Below are 24,147 nucleotides of genomic sequence, written 5' to 3' on the forward strand. Positions count from 1 at the left end.
TTGAATAGGTTATCGAAAATGTCGTGTGCGCGGGGGGCGGGGCCCACAACTTGGTGGTGGGGCACCTAGGGGTCCCATCCAACATTGTTGGGCGATGATGATTGGGGGCCACATGGGGGGGATTCCACTCGGAACAGAAAAAGCAAAAAAAAAAGGGGTTTAGTTTTTCGCAATATTCAAAATAAATAAATAAATAAACAGCAAAAAAATCGACATGTTATGCATAAGCTGCGTTATGATGAATAGCAGAGAGAGAGAGAGAGAGAGAGAGAGAGGGGGGGGGGGGGGGGGGGAAGAGGAACAGGCAATTGCACGTAACACTCCTGATGGAAGTGTCATGAAGTACCGTCGAGTGATGACATTCGTATGATGATCAAAGCAAAGTTGGGTCTCTTCCCCCACACAAACAAACAGAATTCATCTCATAACTTCATTTCACGTAAGCCCATATCGACTGCTCTCTCGCTCTCTCTCTCTCTCTCTCTCACTCAGAGCTTCACCTGTCAGATTTTCATTACCAGGCATGTTCCTGTTACATGGCCAGAATACAATCATAACCACATCATTACAATTTTTGAGCTCTTTGAAACATTTGATTACACAGCCAGCCATGATGAAGCTCATCCCTTTGCCAATCGCTAGTTTGCTGTGATCGCCAAAAAAAGAGTGATGCTTTGCAGCTCAACTAATCATGAAAGCTTTCCATTTGTGGCTGAGCTTCCGATCAACTATGCAGCCTGCCAATCAGCTTCACCTGACATCCATGTAGAATAGCTATGTACATTCACATGTGTGCTCGCAGGTGTGTGTGTTTTATATGCTTATACAGATACATGTATAAGGGGAAAAAGGATGTGTGTGTGTGCACGCGCTTGTAATACTTATATGTGTGTATACTTTAAACAAATATATAAGGGAAAAAAAAAGTTCCTTTGGGATGTATATGATTTTACTATCATGTGTGCTAGCATAGCTCCTTTGGAATCTAATGTTGTGTGCTAGCATGGCTCCTTTGGAAGCTAATGCGTCACTTTCCATCGGTGCATGGTACAATTCAGCCCCATGCACAGAGAGTGCTGACCTTGGTTCTAATATGCAGTGCCTGAGAACTTGGAGGAACTCCTTGTGGCTACCTTGCAAAGCTCATGGATCATAGTGGGTACCGAGAACATTTGTTCTGGCATGATGTTTTTGCAATCCGAGGCCTGTGTCAACACTTACCTGTAGCTGGTCCCTGTTTCCAGTATGTCTTGGCACCAGCAGTTCACCTGCTTTTTCTGTTTTCCTTACTGGTAGTTGCAGTGTGGAAGAAATTCAGGGTCCCAAAATGCTCCACACTTGGCTCACCAATTGATCAGCCTATTACTGCCGGACCTCTGTACTCAGCTACTCTTGCTGCCTGCGTACTCCTTTGCCTGGGACATTTCCTTACCACACCATGGAGTTTGCATCATGGTTCAGGCAATGGATGCAACCAGGTCCTTTTGCTGGCTTCATCTGGATTCGTTCAGGCAGTGGCATGGCTTCTCATGTCTGCTGCAACTGTAAGCACAAAAGCAACAAAGAGAACTACCTTTCCTCATCTGTTACGTGCATGGTGGATCGTTTCTTTCTTTCTAGCTGTTTCGAGTTTGTTTTCAAAATACATTTTAGAAGGAAGACACGGGCGAACGCAACTCGACACTTGGTTCGACATAATAGCCCTGCCTCTATCCACGTTCCTATGTATTGTTGCAGTTTATGGTAGGACAGGTCTTTCTCTAGTTGCACTCCATGATTTGCATCAACCACTTTTGAATGTTTGCTCTGACAAGCCAGGAGTGGCAGAGAAGAGGGTGACACACTATGGCACAGCAGGCTTCTGGAGTCTACTGACCTTCTCTTGGTTGGATCCTCTGGTAAAAGTTGGATATCAGAAGCCACTTGAAATCGATGACATACCTCAGCTTGCACAGCTGGATCAAGCATCTTCTGTGTTCCAAATTATCAAAGCCGCTTGGGACAAGATTGAATCCAAGAGCTTGTGGAGATGTCTTATCATGTCATTTTGGAAAAGAGCAGCCTTAAATGCTTGCTTTGCAGGGACAAACGTATGTGCTGCATATGTGGGTCCCTATCTCATTGATGACTTCGTAGAGTATATAGGGGGAAGAAGACGCTTTGCTAATGAAGGTTACATTTTGGCTAGTGTATTTTTTGTGGCAAAGTTTGTAGAGACTCTGGCACAGAGGCACTATTATTTTGGTGCACAGACATTGGGATTGTATGTAACTGAGGGACTCAGTGCCTTGATTTACCGCAAAGGATTGATGCTGTCGAACCTATCACGCCAGAACCATACAAGTGGCGAGATAATTAACTATGTCAGTGTTGATGTTCAGCGTGTAAGTGATTTTTCATGGTATCTGAACCAATTGTGGTTGCTACCTTTTCAGCTCTGTTTGGCCTTAGGCATTCTTTACAAGAATGTGGGCATTGCAGCCCTTGCAGCCCTTGCAGCCACAGCATTGACCATGCTCCTCAACCTGCCACTTTCGGCTACTTTAAAAAAATCTCAAAACTATATCATGGAATGGAAGGACAAGCGCATGCGGGCTACAACGGAAGTTTTGAGGAGCATGAGGATACTCAAATTGCAAGCCTGGGAACTTAGATATCTTAAGAAAATAGAAGACCTGAGAAAAGCAGAATGTGGATGGCTATCTAAATTTCTTTACACTCAAGCAGCTGTAGCAGCATTATTCTGGTCTACACCAGTTGTCGTTGCTGTTTTCACTTTTGGTACATGTGTTCTGGTTGGCATACCTCTTACTGCAGGAAGAGTCTTATCGGCACTTGCCACCTTCAGAGTTTTACAGAACCCAATATACGGAATTCCTGATCTGGTAACGATGCTAGCACAGACAAAAGTGTCACTGGATAGAATCCAAAGCTTCCTTAAAGAGAAAGAATTGGATGCCCATGCTGTTGATCAAGTTCCAACAAAGGACGGAGATGTTGCTGTGGAAATAAATGATGCCTGTTTCAGCTGGGACGGTTCTCCTGAGAAAGCAACCATTACCATATCACAGTTAGTCATTCATAAGGGTATGAAAGTGGCAATATGTGGGGAGGTTGGTTCTGGAAAGTCAAGTTTAATATCATGCATTCTTGGTGAGATTCCAAAGCTCTCAGGTTATGTCAAAGTAAGCGGAAGTAGAGCTTATGTTGCTCAATCGGCTTGGATACAGACTGCAACGATTCAAGATAATATTCTGTTTGGAAAGCCCATGGATACAGAGGAATATGACAAAGTGCTAAGGGCGTGTACACTTGAGAAGGATCTTGAGATTTTTGCACATGGAGACCAGACAGAGATTGGTGAAAGGGGTGTCAACTTAAGCGGTGGACAAAAACAACGTTTACAATTAGCTCGTGCTTTATATCAAGATGCTGACATATATCTGCTTGATGACCCTTTTAGTGCTGTTGATGCTCACACCGGCTCACATCTGTTTAAGGAAAGTGCATTCTTCAAATGTTCTATTGTATACATGTTTAGAAAAAGAAAGTAAAAGTGTGCCCATACTAATCATAGAGCTATGTCTGCAGTGCAAGTGAATCCATAAATGCACTGATATCTTCATGTGCAGGTGAACCCATAAATACTGTTATGTTCTTGATTTCATGAATATGCTTGCCATATCGGTCTAAATGATATGGAAAATAGTGATGATATATGCTCAGTGTTTATACAATTCTAATCTGCATTCATATTGTTTATGGTTTCCTCTGTAGGAATGCGTATTGAACGCACTTGGCTCCAAGACTGTGCTTTTTGTGACCCATCAAGTGGAGTTTTTACCTGCAGTTGACCTTATATTGGTAATTATCTTCTGCACTGCATGTTTATTAGACGTTTGTTTTTTGGGGGTGTTTTGTCCAATGTCATGATAATGATCTACTGCATTGCATGTTTGCAGATGGGTCCCTAATGACCCATTATATCTGCTCATAAAATGTCCATGCCCGTGCACAATGTCCAATCCTTACTGACTGGATTCTATAGTGTTTTCAGGTTCTTGAAGATGGGAAGATTGCTCAAGCGGGCAAATTTGATGATATCCTACTGGCTGGTAGAAGTTTCAGCAGATTGATTGATGCTTACACTAAATCTCTTGGATCCATCGATTTAACACGGACTGGTGATGTGCTTGACAAGAGCAGTGAAACAACAGACAAACATGATTTAGAGCCAAGGGACAACAGTACTTTAGCACAGGAAATGGATGGCAAAACCAATGATCACAAGTCTGGAAGACAAATCATACAGGAAGAAGAGAGAGAGACAGGAAGAGTTAGTGCTGCAGTATACTGGTCTTTTTTAACTGCGGTATACAAAGGTTATCTTTTCCCAATAATTCTCCTGGTTCAAGCCTTCTTTCAGTCCTTACAGATATCCAGTAATTATTGGATGGCCTGGGCAACCCCCGTATCTTTTGAGAAAAACCCCAGGTTCAGTAGCAGAGTTGTTTTTCTGGTCTTTATTGGGCTTGGGGCTTCAAGTGCACTTTGTATCTTTGCCAGAACCTTCCTTCTTGCAATGGCTGTTATTAAAACATCACAAAAATTCTTCACAGACATGTTACATTCTGTATTCCATGCACCCATGTCATTCTTTGATTCAACCCCAGCCGGCCGTATCTTAAACCGGGTAAATTTGGCTTGCACTTCATCTTTTAATGAATGGTATGTGAAGAGGAAAAATAACTTCTATGAGTGGGTTTGTTGAAGATTCAACACTTGCTCGTGTATCAAAATAGTTACAAATTGTGCTTCTCATTTAGTAGCTTTTACTGTGTAGGCCAAAGTTTAGCCTCTAGATTTGATCTCATGCTAGTTGAACTTGTATACCAACAGGAGACTTCTTACATGTCTGGTCTTCTGAATACACAGGCATCAACAGATCAGAGTGCCCTTGATTTAGAAGTGTACAGTCGGTTGGCAGGTCTTGGAATCTCTATCATCCAGCTTATAGGAATCATTGCTGTGATGTCTCAAGTTGCATGGCCAGTCTTCTTTTTGTTCGTCCCAGTGATGGCACTTTCTATATGGCTCCAGGTTCGTTGTCTCATTGGATTTCTCTGGACTCAAGCTGTTTTTATATTTGCCTCATGTATTTGTCAACCGAGGCTTGCTGATCAGAGCTTTCATGTCCCGAGAGTTGACAGCGTTTTAGTTATATATGTGCAGAGATATTATATTGAATCTGCTAGGGAGCTTGCAAGATTAGTTGGAATCCGCAAGTCACCAATCATTCACCATTTTGAGGAGTCGATTTTTGGAGCTGCTACAATCAGAGGATTTGACCAAGAATCCCGCTTTATGGACATGAACTTGCAGTTAATTGACTGTTATGCTAGACCTCTCTTCCACAATTTTGCAGCTATGGAATGGCTTTGCTTAAGATTAAATGTCTTGGGAAACATTGTTTTTGGATTGGCATTGCTATTAGTTGTAAGCCTGCCTGAAGGCATTATTGATCCAAGTATGTTTTACTGAACCTTTTCATGTGTTGGATTGGTAGAGTGATTAGTCAAATCTCACATAAGAAACATATCAATGTTTATTGGATCACTTGGTTAATAACTGAGATGTAAAGGTCGAAATTGGTAAAGATAACCTATATGCACAATGCTTTATGTACATTTATGCTGGCATGCTGTACAGGTATTGCTGGACTTGCGGCAACATATGGGCTCACCTTAAGCTATTGCCAGTATCTAGTTGTATGGAATCTCTGTAATCTGGAGAACAAAATAATATCTGTAGAACGCATTCAACAGTACATACATATTCCTAGTGAAGCCCCATTAATCATAGAAAAGTTTCGGCCTCCACTAAGTTGGCCTTATGAGGGAAACATTACTCTCCAAAACCTACAGGTACGCTACTTAGATGTGGATCCCGGTAAAGGTAATTATCTCAAGTTTTTCTTAAACATGAATCGGGCATTTCATTGTAAGTGTTTCTTTCTAGAGTGTAGCAGAAATATCATTTCAATCCAAAAATGTAAAGCAGTTCCTTGAACCCCTTGTCCACCCTCCCTGCCTCCTGAGCTCTTCTTGCCTGTCAATTTCTTGGGTGTAGGATGGGTGCATTATTTCTGTTTTATATTCTTTTTCCTGTAGCCTGGGAGCTGACCTCTTTGTGACAGCACACCATCATGGGTACCGTGTGTTGGTTCTTCATGTGCTTAAGTGTAACTACCTTGCAGCATTACAACCTAGGTGCCTTTGTATAAAGGACTGTCAGTGCTTATGTCATTTCATGTTGTTCTGTGTCCATCTCCTGGTTGTGAGCCTCCATTTGAGTCAGATGAGGATGCTTGCTCTTGAATTTGCGCATCAGCAGTGTTCAATCTAGGCACATTAGATAGAGGCATGCAATCTTGCAATCCTTCAAGCTGTTGGCTGTTCAGACCTGTGTCTCTGCCACCCACCATGCCATGTGGAGCTCCCTAGCTGGCATCACATTACTGACATTGACTGCAGGTGGCACATGATTCAAGGCAGGTTGGCCTATTTATGACAGGGTAGCAATTTATGATCACTGTTGGTTTGATGGCAGCAGGTCCGGCCTGTTCTAAATTCTGGCCAGTATTTTTGTGATTTAATGGCAAGGACAAGATTCTAAATCAGATTTGCAATTGGTACATTGTGGGCCTCTTACATGGGCTATTTTAGGTGATGCCATTGTTTAGAAACATGGATCTTGCTATGGAAGTTTGAAGTCAAAGACAAGAAGCATGATGATTGAGACTCTTAGTCAAGTGAATTAGGTTCCAAGATTAATTACCGTGGACTCATAAACACAATCTTGAGTAGACAGACGAGCTGAAAGTACAAAGTATAATAGCATTCCTCATTCAAATGATTGTCAAGTATATTTTTTTATAGTTGTAGGATGGTACCACTTTTCTCATTGTGCCTATGGGATAAAGGCACCTTCTCCTAGGTGGTTGCATGTCCCTTGCCCTACTGCTCCATACAAAGAGGCTGTCTTAGGAGTGTGATTGCATAAATCCCAACACCCCTTCTCAATCACAACGATAAAAAGCACGGAGTATATAGAGGCTCTCATGAGTAGAACCTTGCTAAGTGTAGATATGGAAAGACCAATGATATAAAGCTAGAGGCTATAACAACCTTGTTAAGTGTAGACATGGAAAGACCAGCGATATAAAGCTAAAGGCTATTACAAGGCCTTAGTAAGTGTGCAGAGGCTGTAGTGCATAGGTTACATGAGGATTACAAAGCGTATGATTGGAGCATTAATGCAAGTATATACAAAGCTTAAAATATGCCAATCTGAATAGTGGGAATAGAAAGATTGATGAGGCTTGTCCTTCTCCTCTTGAGTGTATTCTTTTTTTTCTTCTTCGTAGTCTTTTTCTTCTTTGGTAGTTGCTAGGTAGGCCTTTTGTGATCTTTTCCTAGCATAACAAAAATTTTCAATGTGCCTAGTTCTTTTATAAAAGTCACAAAGAATATATTTCTTCCCTTTGTACATGTTGTTCACATAGAGTACTTGTTATTCTTTTGAAATGCTTGCTTCCTCTTTGCCTTTGAGCTTATTCTCTTCCTTAAGGAGTGATGCTTTGATGTCTATTAGCTTTGGATTTAGCATCTTAATTAGTATGATGGTGACATTATCAAATTCTAGAGGAAGACTCTTGAGCAAGACTCCAATGTATATGTATTTTTCCATTTTTAAGTTAATCCCTGCAAGTTGAGTTAGCAGACTTTCCATATAATTAAGGTGAGTTGCAAGGGATGTATTAGCCTTCATATCTAACCTGAAAAACTCAATCAACAATCCATATTTTGAAGATTTAGATTGGGCACCAAACAGTGTGTTCAACTGTTCCCAAGTGACCTGAGATGTATCACGTGTCTACATGGTGGATATAACTATCATCAAGCTCAAACTTGATGATTACTTGGGCTTTGTTATCATTCCTTTGCCATACTACTACAAGAGCAGCATCTTTGGGTTTCTTTTCTTGGCCATTGGTTATTGACCAAAGACCCTTCTTCATTCGGATCAACTTGATCCTTGTCTGCGGAGTGTAGAAGCTCGTTCCTTTGAAGCGGCATGATGGTGAATCTTTCTCCATATTGAATGGTAGGAGTAGCAGTACAAAAAATCTCAGATCAGACTAGCAAATGAGTTTATTGGATGTGTCAAGAGACACAAGTGCCAAGAAGCACTAATGAGTCTCAAAAGATACTATGCTTGTTGAGCTTAATGTTGAACTTTGATGGTTGAATTTGTTGAGAAACCCTTTATCCGTAGTTTTGCGTTTAGGGTTTCATAGTAGACGGCCCCAAAAAGGGGCTGTTGGGCGCCCATAGTGGGGCACCACCCTAGACAGTTGACGCCCTCCCTCCGGGCGCTACCCTAGACAGTCTCTTGTCTATTTATAAGCTATCTTTGTCACTCATTTGATACGGCTGATTAATTCAGTCTGCCACGTCCTCTCTAGCCTCTTTACTACCATCACACCTCTTCAGGAGGACATTGCAGTTCGTGGGTTGTGGTTGTCTTCATCACCATCCTTGTGCTATGGCACCCTTATTCCCTAGTATCACATTCACTCCATGATTTAGATATTCATCATTCCATTCATCAAAGTTTCTTCTCTCTTCTTTTCTCTTCTCAGTGTTTGCCAAGTTCACTATGTGTTCCTCTCTGCAAACCCTACTGTCTCACTGGTACCTCGCTTTTTGATAAAATCTTCGCTGATTTGATGTGGCAAACTTGTTGGAACTTTAGTGATATAGTGAATCAGAGTTGCAGTGGGTTATTTGAGCCAAGGGAAGTGAGAAAATGAAGGGAAAGATGAGTTTGAGTTTAAATGGCTATGGTGGATTTAGGGTTTCTGAGACATGTGTTTGGTTTTTTGTTTGTAGCAGCATGTAGACATGATCATTCCGTGTGATATTTGATGGGGGGAAGGCTCATGTAGTAAGCTCCAAAAGCCCTATCTTCACAAGGTAAACCACGGACTATGTGGGCCACATTAAGCATACGACTAGCAACAATGTAGGTTTTGACAATGACAACAAATTTTTGCAATGCTGGAGCTAGGGTTCACTAATGTCGGGCCATGATGCGACAGAGAGCTGCTCTAGGAGTAGACAAAAGTTTCCACACAAGAGAACTTGTGAAAATATTGCTTGGATGGAGAGATTTAGGAGCTCCAGCAAGGCGGGGTGTTGGCTGGCTATGACAGTCAAGAGAAAATAATGAAGATGGAGTGAAGAGATAAAGTCATGAGTTGGTGACCAGAGGTTGTGGGGAGTTAGAGAAACAATGAGCTGAGCTAAACCATGCTCACCATGGCTCTAATACCATATTCAAAAACACGAATCTTGAGCAAGGTTTAGCTATGGAGGTTTGAAGTTGAAGACAAGAACCATGATGAGACTGAGACTCTTACTAGGTTTGAAGTTGAAGATAACAAGCATGATGATTGAGACTCTTACTTAAGTGAATTAGATGCTAAGATTAATTAGCTTGGACTCATAAACACAATCTTCAGTAGATAGACAAGAATTGAAAGTACAAAATACAATAGCATTCCTCATTCAAATGATTATCAAGTACATTATTTTATAGTTGCAGGATGGTACCACTTTTCTCATTGTGCCTATGGGATAAAGGTAGCTTCCCCTAGGCTATTGCATGTCCCTTGCTCTATTGCTCCATACAAAGAGATTGTCTTAGGAGTGTGATTACATAAATCTCAATAGCTATGATAGGCAGCAGGTTACCTGTGGAGATATTACACGATTAGGTCAGGTATAGCACTCAAGCTATCATGTTTCACTAATGTGTTGTCAAAATAATAATAAGAAACATGAAGTCATAAACTCTTTTAAATATTACAATAATTTTAATTGTCAGTTAGGATAGATGCTTTATAAGGCCTTTAAAGGTGATTGGCTAGGTTGATATCATGGTAAAGTTGTCATCATGATTATGATCGATTCATGTGGAGATCTTGGATCATGGTAGTCATCCCCATGGGGAGACTTTAGTACGATTATCGGTGTTGAATGGTGCAAACATGAGTGAGAGGTTCAATAGTGTGAGTAGGAGTGTTTGTGGTTATGCAGGACCAAGTCAAGGTTGATTGTGACTATTTGAAAGATTGTCTTGGATTGGGCAAGGATTTGCTCACAGATCATAGTATAGGAGTGTGCTAGATGTTGCAAGGGTTGGAGCACAATGCGACTACACTAGCCGCAACCTATACCTTGTGCACATCCATATTACTACTTTGACTAACTCTTCCACCTTTTGGGTTCTCTCATCTTTCTTAAGTTGTGCATTTACCTAGTGTCTTACAGTTTGTATCAATGTCAACTTTTGAGGACAAGATAAGGAAGTGATTGGAGTTGGAATATTCCAAAGATTTGTTCTTTTTCACAACGATGCTACAAGAATTCTCTACCATGGGTGCTTCACATGAAGAGCTTGTAGTGCTTGTGGAGGTAGCACATACAAATGCATAGGCGATGCGCACAGAGTTAGCAATTCATTGCCCGACACATTTTTTTGCAAAGCCAACTGAATTCTCTCCCATTGATAGGGCTTGATTGTCCCTTCCTCAGTTGCTTTCTAGTCCAGGTGATGTGTGTCAGAGTGCAGCGGTGCGGAAGCGTAGGAGTGAGAGAGAGAGAACGCAGAGAGAAAAGGGAGAGAAAGAGACAGTGTACAATGAAGATCTGCTGTATAAAGAATGCTGAATACAAAGATATACACGGGCGCAGTACGCTGGACTGCGTGTCTCCACCTCGACGATGCGACCTGCTGTCCACCTCGAAGTCTGCTGCAGTCTGCTGTCTGAAATCTGTGAACAGAGACAGAAATCTGCACGGCACCGGTCTGTAATCTGCGACAGAGAATAGTGGCCAGACTGCTGAAAACGTCAGCAATAAATAGGCGAAAAATCACCTAGAACGGGGCTCAAAAATGGGGCGCAGCCTGGAATAAAATGGCTGCAGGCAGTCGGACTGCCACGTGGCAGTCCGACTGCTGCAGGTCCGACTGCAGCAGTCCGACTGGACCTGCAGCAGTCCGACTGGACTGCACCAGGCTGAAACCTGCCTGGCTGTGATCTCTCTAACACCCCCTCTCAGAGCCTGGGCAGGGCAGAAGCCTGAGGGATCTGGAATGTTGCCGAAGTAGAGCCTGAGGAAGCGCCTTCGTAAACAAATCCGCAAGATTGTCCTCCGTCTTGCAATACTCCACAGTGATGGTCTCATCCAGAAGCTTTTCTCGGATAAAGTGGTACTGGATCTCAATGTGCTTCGTCCGGGCATGAAAAACAGGGTTCCTTGCCAAGGCAATGCAACTCTCATTGTCACATCGCAGCAATGTAGGACGAGTCTGGGGGCACCCAAGCTCCTCCAACAATCTCCGAAGCCACACAACCTCGCATGTGGTGGAAGATGCGGCCCGATACTCCGCCTCAGTAGACGAAAGGGCTACTGTGGGCTGCTTCTTGCTACTCCATGAAATAACACCTGCACCCAAAGTAAAGTAGTAACCTGTTGTAGACCGCCTGTGGTCCACGTCACCGGCCCAATCCGAGTCGCTCCAACCTGCAAGTACAAGATCTGACCCATCTGTCCCTGCGGGGTAATGAATCCCCAAATCAGACGTTCCCCTCAGATACCGAAGTATCCGCTGAGCAGCCTGCCAATGCATCGTCTTAGGTTCACTCATGAACCCTGCCAAGAGCCCAACAGCAAAACATAGATCAACCCTCGTGTTGAGAAGCCAAATCAAAGACCCTATCAACTGTCGATAGCGGGAAGCATCCGCCAAAGGAGAAGCTGAGTGGGAAGTGGCCTTCCAGTTCGGATCCATAGGAGTAGAGAGGGCCCGACAATCTTCCATCTCAAAAGACACCAAGAGCTCCTGTACATATCTCTGTTGGGAGAGAAAAATCCCCCTCTGAGACTGATAAATCTCATGTCCTAAAAAGAAATGGAGTAGCCCCAAATCCGTCATCTCGAACGTCCGATGTAAAGCTGACTTTGTCTCCTGGACCTGCTGTGCATCATCACTTGTGACAATCAAATCATCAACATATAATACAAACAGCACACAACCTTCCCCGGAAGTGTGAACATACAGCTGCGGATCGGCCTTGGACCGCCGATATCCCAACTGAGACTGGAGGAACGAATCAATCTTCTCGTTCCAAGCTCGCGGGGCCTGCTTGAGACCATACAGGGCCTTCTTCAACCTGTAGACTTTCCCATCTGAGGAACCAAAGCCAGGAGGCTGCTCGACGTAGATCTCCTCCTTCAAATCACCATTCAGGAAGGCCGACTTCACATCCAGTTGATAAACAGGCCATCTTCTATGGCCAGCCAAAGCAAGAACAGCTCTAATGGTTGCCATATGAGCTGTAGGGGCAAAGGTGTCATGACAGTCAATCCCTGGGCGCTGGGCAAAACCCTTAGCGACAAGGCGAGCCTTGTGCTTATCCAAAGTACCATCACTGAGATATTTGGTCTTGAAGACCCACTTGACTCCAATCACCTTCTTCTTCGGGGGGCGTGGCACAAGTGACCAAGTGCCATTCCTCTCAATAGCCTCCAACTCAGCTTCCATAGCTTTCTTCCATGGAGCGGACTGTAAAGCCTCCTTCACGGAGGTGGGCTCTCGATCCTGCATAACTCGGGACATCAAACAATAATTGGAGCAAACAAGCTCCGAAGAATGCGCATGGTGCCTCCGTGACCGCCGCGGACCATCCTGCGGTTCCCACTCCTCAGGAACCCCCTCGATCCCTGAATCATGGAGTGTGTCACGGGCCCAGCGAGGAGGAGGCCGAACCTCCCCTCGTCGTTCTCCATCAGTAGAAGACTCTGGAATGTCCACCGGTGGTAAGTCCTCAGAAGGATCCGGTGGAACAGTAGACTCTGTGTCAGAAACAGAATCATAATCAAAAGGCACAGGCTCCAATGGAACTGTAGAAGGAGCCAAACTCTCCCCTGGATCTCCAAGAACGGGATGCTCCTCACCCGTTGAAGAAGCCGGAACCTCCACAAACCGCACATCACGGCTAGTATATACATCCCGCTTGACGGGATCATACAGTCGGTAGCCTTGGGATTGGGAGCTGTAGCCAACAAATACCTGTTTTCGGGAAGCTGCTTCAAATTTGTCACGGTGAGCTTTGGGAATGTGAACATAGGCATCACACCCAAAGACCCGAAAGTAAGAAACATCTGGCTTCGTTCCAAAATACGCCTCAAATGGAGTCATCCCTTCCACGGCCGAAGTAGGGGATCGATTAAGGATGTGGACTGCAGTAGCCACAGCCTTGGCCCACAGAACCTGAGGGGTCTGTCGGTGCTCCATCATGGTGCGCGCCATCTCGATCACACTGCGGTTCTTCCGTTCTAGAATACCATTTTCTTGAGGAGTATTGGTATTGGCAAACTCCTGGTGAATTCCTCTATCTGCACAAAACCGAGCAAATTCATTAGACACAAATTCACCTCCCTTGTCGGATCTCAAGGTCTTCAACTTCCGGCCTGATCGGTTCTCCTCAAAGAGAAGCCAATCCTTGAAGTGTGAGAAAGCTTCTGACTTTAGTGCCAAAAAGTAGGCCCATGTCATCCTGCTATAGTCATCCACGATCAGCATGAAGTACGAGCTCCCACGCAGGGACTCATTCCTCATAGGGCCACATAGATCCGTAGATACTAACTCCATCGGTGAAGTAGACCGCCGCGAAGCGGTGTGGGGAATGGCATCCCTATGCTGCTTCCCCCTTATGCAGGAGACACATGGCTGTTGGCTCACCACTATATCCGGCAACCCTCGAACAAGCTGTCCCCGTGACGCCTTCCGAAGATAGTCATAGTTCAGGTGACCAAACCTAGCATGCCATAACTCAGACTGTGACTGTGAGGTAAGAAGAAGAGTAGAGAGGGCAGTGGAAGACTTCAGTTTGTAAATGCCGTTCTCCTCATATCCAGATGATAGAACCTTCCTCGATTCACGATCAAGGACACGCACAGTAGAACTGTTAAACTCCACCAAAAGACCAAGGGAGCAAATCTTATGGACTGAAAGGAGATGGTACCCTAATCCTGGTACATGCAAAACCTCTGAGGTATGGGTGCCACCTCGTCCATCCGGAAAAAGCTGCATCTTACCCCGACCGGCAATAGAAACTGAAGAGCTGTCTCCAATGAGAACCTGCCCATGCGAAGGTCGCAGCTGGGCAACACCATCTGATGAAGGAGTCATGTGCCGTGAGGCACCACTATCAATAATCCACTCTCGAGATTGGGGAGCCGCCATCGCAGCATCAGAAGCATTCGGTGAAGCGTCCTCAATGACAACTAGATGTAGAAATGCAGCTGATGAGGGTGCAGCCACCGCTCCAGAATCCTTGGTTTCCTTCTTCTTGGTGTCCTTCGAGTCTTTGTTAGGGCAATCCTTCTTCCAATGGCCAGTCTTTCCACAAATATGGCATGTGGAGTCTTTGTCCTTGTCCTTCTCCTTGTCCTTCTTGGACTTGTTATCCCCCTTCTTCTTCTTTTGGTTCTTCCCCTTCTTCTGAGAGGCTTGACCTGTCAACGCCTCCGTCTTGGAAGCATTCTGTCCCTTTAACTGTTCCTCTTGGTCCAAGACCATAGGAACCAGCTCTTTCCACCGAAGAGTAGACTCTCGCCCCGAAGCAATAAGGGCAGAGTAAAATGTACCGAATCGTGGCGGCAACTGGGACAAGAGTGTGATCGCCATGTCTTCGGAGGAAATTGGCTTCCCCGCATTCTGAACCTGCATCTGTAGCTGCCTTAGCTTGTTAATGTGTTCCCTTAGCGAAGAAGACTTATTGACGGACAAGGTCCGCATCTGTACCTCCAAAGAAACCCTCTTCATCAGGGTCATCCGATTGTACATTTGATCAAGCTCCAGCCATATCTCACGAGCCACCGTCAAGTGCTCGATGTGAGCGATCACGGCTGTAGTGCATGATAGAAAGAGAAAGGATCGAATCCTGGCATTCAGTTTGTCCCAATGAGACTGGGCCCTGGCCAACTCCGCACGAGCATCGGAAGAGAGTTTGGACTCATCTCTTACCGAAGGCCGGTCAATATCTTCCTGTACCAACTCCGCCAAATCATAGGACTCAAGAATGGCCAACATCATAACGCGCCAAATGCGGTAGTTGTCGCCGTCGAGCTTCTGATCTGTAGGAAGAGCCGGTAGGACAGGCACCTTCCGGTCCATAATCGCCTGGAACTCCAAGTCCATCTCTGTAGACATCTTCACCTGCAATGCCTTCTCAAACGCAAAAGTAGCCCCCTCTGACTGAGTAAACTCAGCCTGCTAAGGCTCTTCCGCGTCCCGAAGCTTCTTTACCCGCCGGAGGCGATGAAAAAGCAAAGCCTGCACTTTTAGGTTGAAAACTCAAACTTTCTCCGCGTAACACAGCAGTAAACAGCAGCAAATCCACCACCTGTACTCCTTTCCTGTGCGCCCACACTCGTTTCAGCCTTGTTCCAAGGCGCAGCCCTCCTGTCTGCCCTTAAACGCAAAAAACGCAAATTTGTGTCGCGATGGAAACTCCTTTTCAGGTTGATTCTGCGCTCAGTCAGCCCTCAAACACTGCTCTGATACCATGTCAGAGTGCAGCGGTGCGGAAGCGTAGGAGTGAGAGAGAGAGAACGCAGAGAGAAAAGGGAGAGAAAGAGACAGTGTACAATGAAGATCTGCTGTATAAAGAATGCTGAATACAAAGATATACACGGGCGCAGTACGCTGGACTGCGTGTCTCCACCTCGACGATGCGACCTGCTGTCCACCTCGAAGTCTGCTGCAGTCTGCACTGTCTGCTGTCTGAAATCTGTGAACAGAGACAGAAATCTGCACGGCACCGGTCTGTAATCTGCGACAGAGAATAGTGGCCAGACTGCTGAAAACGTCAGCAATAAATAGGCGAAAAATCACCTAGAACGGGGCTCAAAAATGGGGCGCAGCCTGGAATAAAATGGCTGCAGGCAGTCGGACTGCCACGTGGCAGTCCGACTGCTGCAGGTCCGACTGCAGCAGTCCGACTGGACCTGCAGCAGTCCGACTGGACTGCACCAGGCTGAAACCTGCCTGGCTGTGATCTCTCTAACAATGTGGTCATCCCTCATAACTCTTTGGTGCCAGAGAGGGAGTGAAAGGGTCGTGAGATGGGCAGCCACACCTCATCCATACAGGTACATAGGTGCACATGTTTCCAAGAGGGATGTTCGTGACGCATTGATCAAAGTCTGGCAGGTTCAAATCCTGGAGCTAGGATTGACATCTAGGTTCATGATGAGTTGTTTCTTTGATAGAGAGTGGGATTGGCTCCTAGTCTTGAGCTCACATGAGGGGACACTTTGGTGGCCGTGGCCAAAGGCAAGGAATCCATGGTCGCATATGTTCAGAGGCATTTTTGATAGGATAGTCTTGTATGCTACTGCGAGACATTGTTGACAGACACAGAGATTTGTTATGACCTCAGGTTCTCTTTGAGGCATCTTGGTGGTGGCTTGATCACCCACTACTTGGATATCCATGGTTCTACTCTAGTGATTCTTTGTTGTATATGATTATCCTTGTATCATTGTATTGTATCAAATCACCCATGATCTGAGAGAGGGTGTTAGCAGTCTAGTTAGCTCATGTGAGTTTGGGCTAAGCTTGATATTATCGGGTAATTTAGGCATCTTATAGTGGTAATTTAAGTGATTATTTAGGCATTTATTATTGGACAACCATCATTAAATGCTGGCCGACCATCATTAAATGTTGGTTGACCAGCTGCCATATTTGGCATATTTTGGCATATTTATTCAGTGGCTTCTCCTCCTCTCATTCAATTATTATCATTCTTCAAGCGGTCTTCTTGTTGGAGAGAGGAGCCAATGCTAGTGCCCACATAGCCAGTGACTCACTGTTGTATGCATCACTCTCGTGTTTGGTATATGGATTCCATTTGCTGAGCACATCTCTAAGTTCTGTTTCTTTGCAGTTTTCTTTTGTTCTTTTGTTCTTTTGTTTCCTTTCTCTTCTATCTTGTACTCAACAATTTATTTCAGCACTTGTCTATGCTTCCATTGCTACACGACTTCTAACAGTGATTGGGGGAGGTGAATAGGTGTCTCAAGTGTAAGAAAAGACATTATAGAAGTGTCCATAGACACAAGTTTAACGGGTGTGTCAGTTTATGACAATTATAGTGACTCCATGCGAATTTTGGTAGATGTTGGATAGAGGTACATGAGTTCTAAATGCATGGGTTTGATATATGAGGTGGTGGCATCATTAAAGTTGGAACTAAGAGTTGCGACAACTTGAGTTTAGCACTCTAGAGCTTCAATTGAGAATGTGTTCTTTGCACAAGAACCATAGGTGGTGGGGCATTGGTAGCATGTAGATGGCATGGAGCTAGAGATGTTGCAGCATGGCGCTTCTTTGATAAAGATTGATTTTGTGATGGGTTTCTTTAGGGATGATTAGATTGCTCAAATGGATAAGTTTGCAAAAATAGATGTGGAATTTGCATCTCTTATGAGGGTACAGGTAAACGATTCTCTTTAGAGGGTGTGCTTAGCCCTAGTGAGACAAAGAATTGGGATCTAGTTGTGCCAGCCATGGGGTAAATTGAGAGTGGTCATTTCTCAAGCTCATTGGTGCCCAAAGCCTAATTTATGGGCAGCTCTTTTTGGAGAGTTATCCTACCTTTTTGTTTATAAAAGGAGGATATATGGCCTTATTTGTTGTTTTGCTTCTTTTTATTGCAAAAAAGGGTGTGTTTAGTTATAATACTGAGAAGAAAAATACAATGATGTACACAAATGCTCAACAATCAAACTGGAGCTATCTACAAATTAATAACCACTCATATATACAAGTTTCTCCACGTGGTTTGCAAGGAATAGGGGGATAGAAGCCATGGTTGAGTACATCATCACTAAGGGTGGCTATCTTGCATGGTGAAAAATAGACCTTGGCCACCCTAAGTGTGAAGAAACTAATGCCAAAGCTCTTGTTAGTGTCAAGAGTCTCCCCGTAGTTGCTTCTAGTGGCCATAGAGAGAGCGGATGATGGATTACTAGTTGTGCCAAGGTGGCATCATTGAGAGATTCTCATAGCTAAAAGTCATCTAGTAGCATGCCTTCCAAATGTGCCACCCTACGAGGCTCTTGACGAGCTCCCATACCTCTAATGGTGGTGTGTGGTAGCCTTTAGTACTTGGCGGGTGGGCAAACCCTCCAGTTTCACCATGGCACATGAGCTAGCCTCGATGATGATCATATATTACATTCTTGCTTTATAAGTAGGTGGCGGCCCTAGTTGATTGATTGCTAGCAAAAGGACCTCCATAAGATAGACCCTAGGCTAGGCATTGCCTAATGGAATATACAGCATGGACCTCTCTACACTAGTTGCACCACCTCACATGACCAAAGGCAATCCTTCGGAGTCTCCAAGCACTGTAGTGGCTAATGCTTGTAGACTCCATCTTGCTGCATTTGGGCCAACCACTTGTTGACTGTTGGAGCACCATATGCCACTAGCCATAGGAAATAGGAGATCCTCCTTGGCTGCCAAGGTTCAACTATCCTAGAAGCGTAATGAGAAGGTTTGATTGAAATCATCCATGATGTTGTGCTTTGTCCAATGTCTACTACATGATGGGGACTGATCCATGTTGTTTTGTATCACGACGTGTCTATGGATTGTGTAAGCAAAGAATCTCACTAGCTTTTGGGCAATTGTGGAAGTAGGTAAGAACTACTCTCCTAGATCCCAATCCACCTCATCTAGGGGCTTGTCCTCCTAGGTCTAGAGTTGCCGCTCCCTGATGTCTAATCATGCTATGTATGGGTCCAATCGCTGCGACTTTCCTTGGAGGCTTATGACTTTGATCCTCCTCCAATAGATGTTAGGGAAGGGAAAACCTTATTGTGTGTTGTCCAGATGTATTTGGCCACCCTCTTGCACGGAAAAGGAAGTGTATGGAGGGGCTCCTCTAACTTAGCTTGCAACTTGCATTGGGGTGCCCATAGGTGAAAATTATGCTACCCACCCATATCTTAGCTGCATAGGCTTTTAGTGAGGAGGTCTAGCTAGTCCTTTGGAATCATTACAATCAATCCCTTTCCTCCTAGTCTCTATCCCCCATCAGGAACCTGCCATCTAGTGAAGTACCTTCGGATTTGAGCCCTTGTAGATTTCTCTCCACAACCTGATGGAGTGAGTAGGGCCAGCCTCCTTGCCATTGCATTGGACGTGCATACACTCTCAGAGTTGCATCTTGTCATGATCTTGGACCTATGAATTTTAGTGGATGATTGGTTGTCTATCAACATCCTCCTACCACATTGGGCCCCTTTGCACTAGGATCTTCCACAAACTCTACCAAACTTGTAGCGAGTTGCACTCCATAGTGTGGTCGGTGGATGTGGTGAAGATCCACCTTAGAGATTCAATTCCCTCTTAGTTTTGGAAACCCTCTTGAAGGAGTTCTCAAGTCTAGTTGTTTGTAGTGGCCTTGAGACCATAGGCTTGCCTAGTAGGGCATAACTTTGGAACTCTTGATCGATGATCCCTAAGCCCTCCTTTGAGTGGTATGGATGATGGTTTGCTAAGCAACCTTAGCATAGGAGTATTGAGGCCTGTTTGAGTTGGACCTCAAGAAGTCCGGACTAAGATGTGTAGTTGAGCAGCACATGTATGATGGCGAGAAGCACCAACAAGGCTAGATACTAGGTCGTTCTCCATAGGACCTCATTGACCACTAGAGCTTTGTGAGCAAGAGAAGGGCAGGCTGTGCTTCAATAGTTCAACTTTTGCTAGATGGAGTCCAATGTTGGTACAAAATAGTGGGATGCTATGATGTCAAGTCCCACTTGGAACCTAAGGTATTTGATCGTCTATCCTTGCTCACCTTCGTGAAGCCCGAGTGAACTCCCCAAGATTAGTTTTGGAGTCGGGGTCTGTAAGAAAACCAACTACTAAGAAAATCCTAGATGGGCCATGGTGCTCTCCCAAGAATTCCCAATCGACTGTGCCATAGGTGTTCTCAAAGCTGAGGAACATTGCAACCCATTGCTCACTATGCTAGGTCCACTCTGTTGCCTTGAAGAAAGTGAAGATGTTGTCCAAGGTGCTTTGACCTTGGACAAAGCATGTTTGAGTGTTATGAATTATGTTTGGAAAGATGGGTGAAGTTTGCTACCAAATATCTTTGCTGATGCCGTATAAGGCATCGACAATAAGGTGATTAGGTGCCACTAGGTGAGCTCCTAACAAATCCCCCCACCAAATCCCTCCCCCCTCCTTTTATGTTAGGGAGGAGATAGAGTAGACTAGCAAATGGACAATCTGGCATCCTTGTTGAGCTGAAGATCCCTTAAAAGGCCTGTAGTAGGGGAGCCTTCACCTTCTCCCAATAAGTGAAGAAAAAAGGCCCAAAGAGCCCGTTCTCTCTTGGTCAATTTTGCATGTTGTGTGACTGAAAGGCATGGAATATCTACTCAATGAATGGTGTAAGGAGTGAGCGGCCCATTGTCACCAAAGATGGGATGCAATTATGCATATGCTCTTTGCAATGGAGTACACAATATTGTCTCCTATTGAAAAAGTCGTCTATAGAAGTCAATGGCGAGTCCTCTCGCCTCCTCAAGACAAGATTTCAGGTAGATTGGTGCACATGAAAAAACTCAACACGATGTCCTCTTTCCATTCTCAAAATGTGGCTAAGGTGGATTGACATCCTGAGAGCTCGAACTGTATCGTGCCTTGGGGTATATGGATTCCATTTCCCGAGCAGATCTCTTCTGAGTTCTTTTGCTCTTTGCGGTGTTTCCCATTCTTTCTGTGTTTGTACAGTATATATTGTGGCACCCTATTCTGACACACTTGTGCACCCATGGTGCTTAAGAATATTCTCCTGCTTTTCTAGGGCATAATAGCTTGAAATCCACTCATGTGAGTGGTAGCTTTTCTCTGATAAACAGGTAAAACAGACTCCTTTTCAGCTTTGGAACAGGGGTTAAAAAGTCTCTGCTTACGATGCACATAGTCGTGAATGCTTGCTGTTTTGCATTATGGTCAGCTTGGTATTATCACCTGAAGTTTATCAAGGAAGCTGCCTGTTTATGTGGTGCATGTACGGGACTTAATGGGTTAATCTTACATAAACTTAAACCAAAATAAGCAAGACTGAGCAGTAAGGGATTATTGTAATTATGAAAGGTTGGCATATTCAAAGGGCTAGATGCATATATGCTTATGTACATGGAGGGACCACTCACATTCTGAGATGGAGTGGTTTTTTTGGCTGCATACACCTGCATTTCTGCATACTCTCTCTCCTTTCTAGCCACGGGTTGTCAATCGTGGTTATAAGAAGCTACAGAGGGCAGAAGAAATAACAGAAGAGTTTGCTGCTAGATTGAGCAGAAGGCTACTCAAGGTCTATGTAAGGCTTAATTAAACTCAGGGCACAAGGCAAGGTCTTTTGAGCTGTAGGGTAAAAGCATCCATTTCTGCATTTTTTGAGGAGCAAAATCGATGATTTAATGTAATGCAGGTATGGTATGATGCTATATGCCACTGGTTCTTCGTGGAATCACATGCACCTTTTTGAGAGGGAAAAAGATAGGGGTGGTAGGCGGCACTGGTAGTGGAAAGTTCACTCCATTTCTGCATTTCTTGAGGAGTAAAATTGATGATTTAATGTAATGCAGGTTCGGTATAATGCACATATGCCACTGGTTCTCCGTGGAATTACATGCACCTTTTTGGGAGGGAAAAAGATAGGGGTAGTAGGCCGCACTGGTAGTGGAAAGTCCACTCTCATTCAAGCCTTGTTTAGGACCGTAGAACCAACGGCAGGGAAAATATTGATTGATGGCATTGACACATCCAAAATTGGACTGCATGATTTGAGGACCAAGTTAAGCATCATACCACAGGATCCAACAATGTTTGAAGGGACCATTCGCCAAAACCTAGATCCATTGGCCGAACATACTGATGCAGAAATCTGGGAGGTACAGCCTGAACATCTATTTATCAAAAAGTGTAACAGACCCTCTTGTAAAAAATCTCTATTTCTAATCTCATCGAAGTTGATGGTGTGAAGTTCTATGTTTTGCACAACAGGCCCTTGACAAAAGCCAGCTTGGGCCAATCATCAGAGCCAAAGAGGGGAAACTGGAAACTTCAGGTACTGTTCATTTTTCCGATCAGTGTTCCTTGCTCGTGGGTAACCAAGAGTCTTTGATGATTGAAGATAATGGTGCAGATGTGATTTTTCTACAGCATTTTGGCTAAGACTGTTTATTTTCAGTTATTTATTGCATTCCGTTTCTAACTGTGCCCTACAGTTGATCATCCGGTTCTTTCCTAAAATAAAAGCTTCTTTGGGTCTCCACATCCTTATGAAGATTGATTGTGTACTTGAACAATGGTTTTCCCCCCCTGTAACATACCAATTGAGAGGGTTATTAAAAGAAACATGGTTCTCAATGAAGTGTTGATGTTTGTCAAAACTAATCCTTTATACAGTGAGTGAAAATGGAGAAAACTGGAGCGTGGGGCAACGGCAGCTTGTGTGTCTTGGTAGAGCTTTGCTAAAGCGAACAAAGATCCTGGTGCTTGATGAAGCGACTGCCTCTGTGGATACAGCAACTGATGCTGTGATCCAGGACACCATCAGGTCAGAATTTCCAGACTGTACAGTGATCACAATTGCCCATCGCATTCCGACCGTAATCGACAATGACTGGGTTTTGCTATTGAGTGAGGGTATGTTGCAAAAACTCTCTTACCTTCTAGCCAGTTTTTGCTATTAAGTAGCAATGGTGATGACTAGTTGATGCCTTAGTCTTTCAAACAGTATGTCCGGACTTCAGTTGTTAACTGGGTTTCTCTTTGAGATTCACTGCCTTCAAAAAAGTTATATTCTACTCATGAGCTTTAGGCATTATCATATGATTTAACAGAACTTTGGGTTGTATCTGTGTAATCTGCAGGAAGAGTTGCAGAGTACGACACGCCTGCACGGCTTCTACAAGATAGATCATCCTTATTTTCCAAGCTTGTCTTCGAGTATACAACAAGGTCAGGAAAACATAGTTGCTGATGCATGGTCTTCTTGTCTGGTGAGCTTTCAGTGGCAACCAAGAGGGTCCTTTTGTCACTGGAGGTCAGCAAAGGCTGACTCAGATGATCATTTTCTTCTTCTTCTGAGAGAGAGAGAGAGAGAGAGAGAGTGAGAGAGAGAGGGGCACCCTGCAAGACCTTGAGAGTAACTGCTTCAACCTCTCAAAAAGCATCAATGAGAGGCAGTGCGTACATATGGCCAGCAAGGATGGGCATCTCTCTTTTTATGTATATGTTTCAAGACTTCAAACAAGTAGGCTGGAATCAGGCTGGTTACACACTGCCATTGCCGCCCAATTTGCGCCCAGTTGGTGGGCACAGGAAAAGTTGACTTGGGCGGTCACTTGTCTGTCACCTGCTTATACACTGGGCGGCGGACACTTTTCATGGTCATTAAGTGTCCGTCCATCTTCCGTCTGTAATCGTTTACACACCGGCCATCACCTATGCACCGGACACTTCTTGACTCATGTGAATGGAGGGATGCTATGGATGTTGATCTTTATTGATATAATAATTACTATTTGAATACCTAATTAAACACAATCATTGATGCTAGATTTTAAAAAAATGACTAGTAAAATTGAAAAAAAGTGATTCATAAAACTAAAAGCGTTACAAAACTATAAAAAAGTGACTAATAGAACTAAAAGCATTACAAACTTTAAAAAAATGACTTATAACACTAACACAAATTAGTAATGAAAAAGAGAGTAGGGAAATTGAATCCCTTCACCATGCTATTGAGACATGGCTTTACCTAGCTCTTTGCGGAAAGGTGGAAAGAGGGAAATTTTTTTAGCACACCACCCCTCTTTCCACCTTTCCAACTGCACTGCAAACGCTACTGAAGTTTACTCACCATTGTCTTCGTCGTCGATTTCCTCTGCGGAGTCAGAATCACCAAAAGAC

The 24,147-nt window shown here is 44.1% G+C and overlaps 1 protein-coding gene across 3 annotated transcripts; it reads left to right on the forward strand.

Annotated features, from left to right (window-relative positions):
• Window positions 1-290: 290 nt before the first annotated feature.
• On the forward strand, window positions 291-23,795 carry LOC148013044 (putative ABC transporter C family member 15). Of its 3 annotated transcripts, none has more exons than XM_087667598.1 (11): window positions 291-439; window positions 1,100-3,498; window positions 3,776-3,864; window positions 4,049-4,693; window positions 4,936-5,100; window positions 5,233-5,527; window positions 5,710-5,924; window positions 21,816-22,121; window positions 22,234-22,297; window positions 22,639-22,878; window positions 23,106-23,795. In XM_087667598.1, the coding sequence occupies exons 2-11, from the start codon at window positions 1,146-1,148 to the stop codon at window positions 23,213-23,215; spliced, it is 4,482 nt and encodes a 1,493-aa protein (XP_087523724.1). In that variant the 5' UTR covers window positions 291-439; window positions 1,100-1,145; the 3' UTR covers window positions 23,216-23,795. The 3 variants fall into 3 exon arrangements, with proteins under 3 accessions (XP_087523724.1, XP_087523723.1, XP_087523725.1); XM_087667597.1 differs by lacking the exon at window positions 291-439 and adding an exon at window positions 446-802; XM_087667599.1 differs by lacking the exon at window positions 291-439 and adding an exon at window positions 446-802 and having other exon boundaries at window positions 4,058-4,693.
• The last annotated feature ends 352 nt before the right edge of the window (window positions 23,796-24,147 follow it).

The sequence above is a fragment of the Lygodium microphyllum genome, chromosome 26, assembly GCF_053477565.2.
Source record: "Lygodium microphyllum isolate KBCC chromosome 26, Lygodium_microphyllum_v1.1.10, whole genome shotgun sequence".
Taxonomy (NCBI): Eukaryota; Viridiplantae; Streptophyta; class Polypodiopsida; order Schizaeales; family Lygodiaceae; genus Lygodium; species Lygodium microphyllum.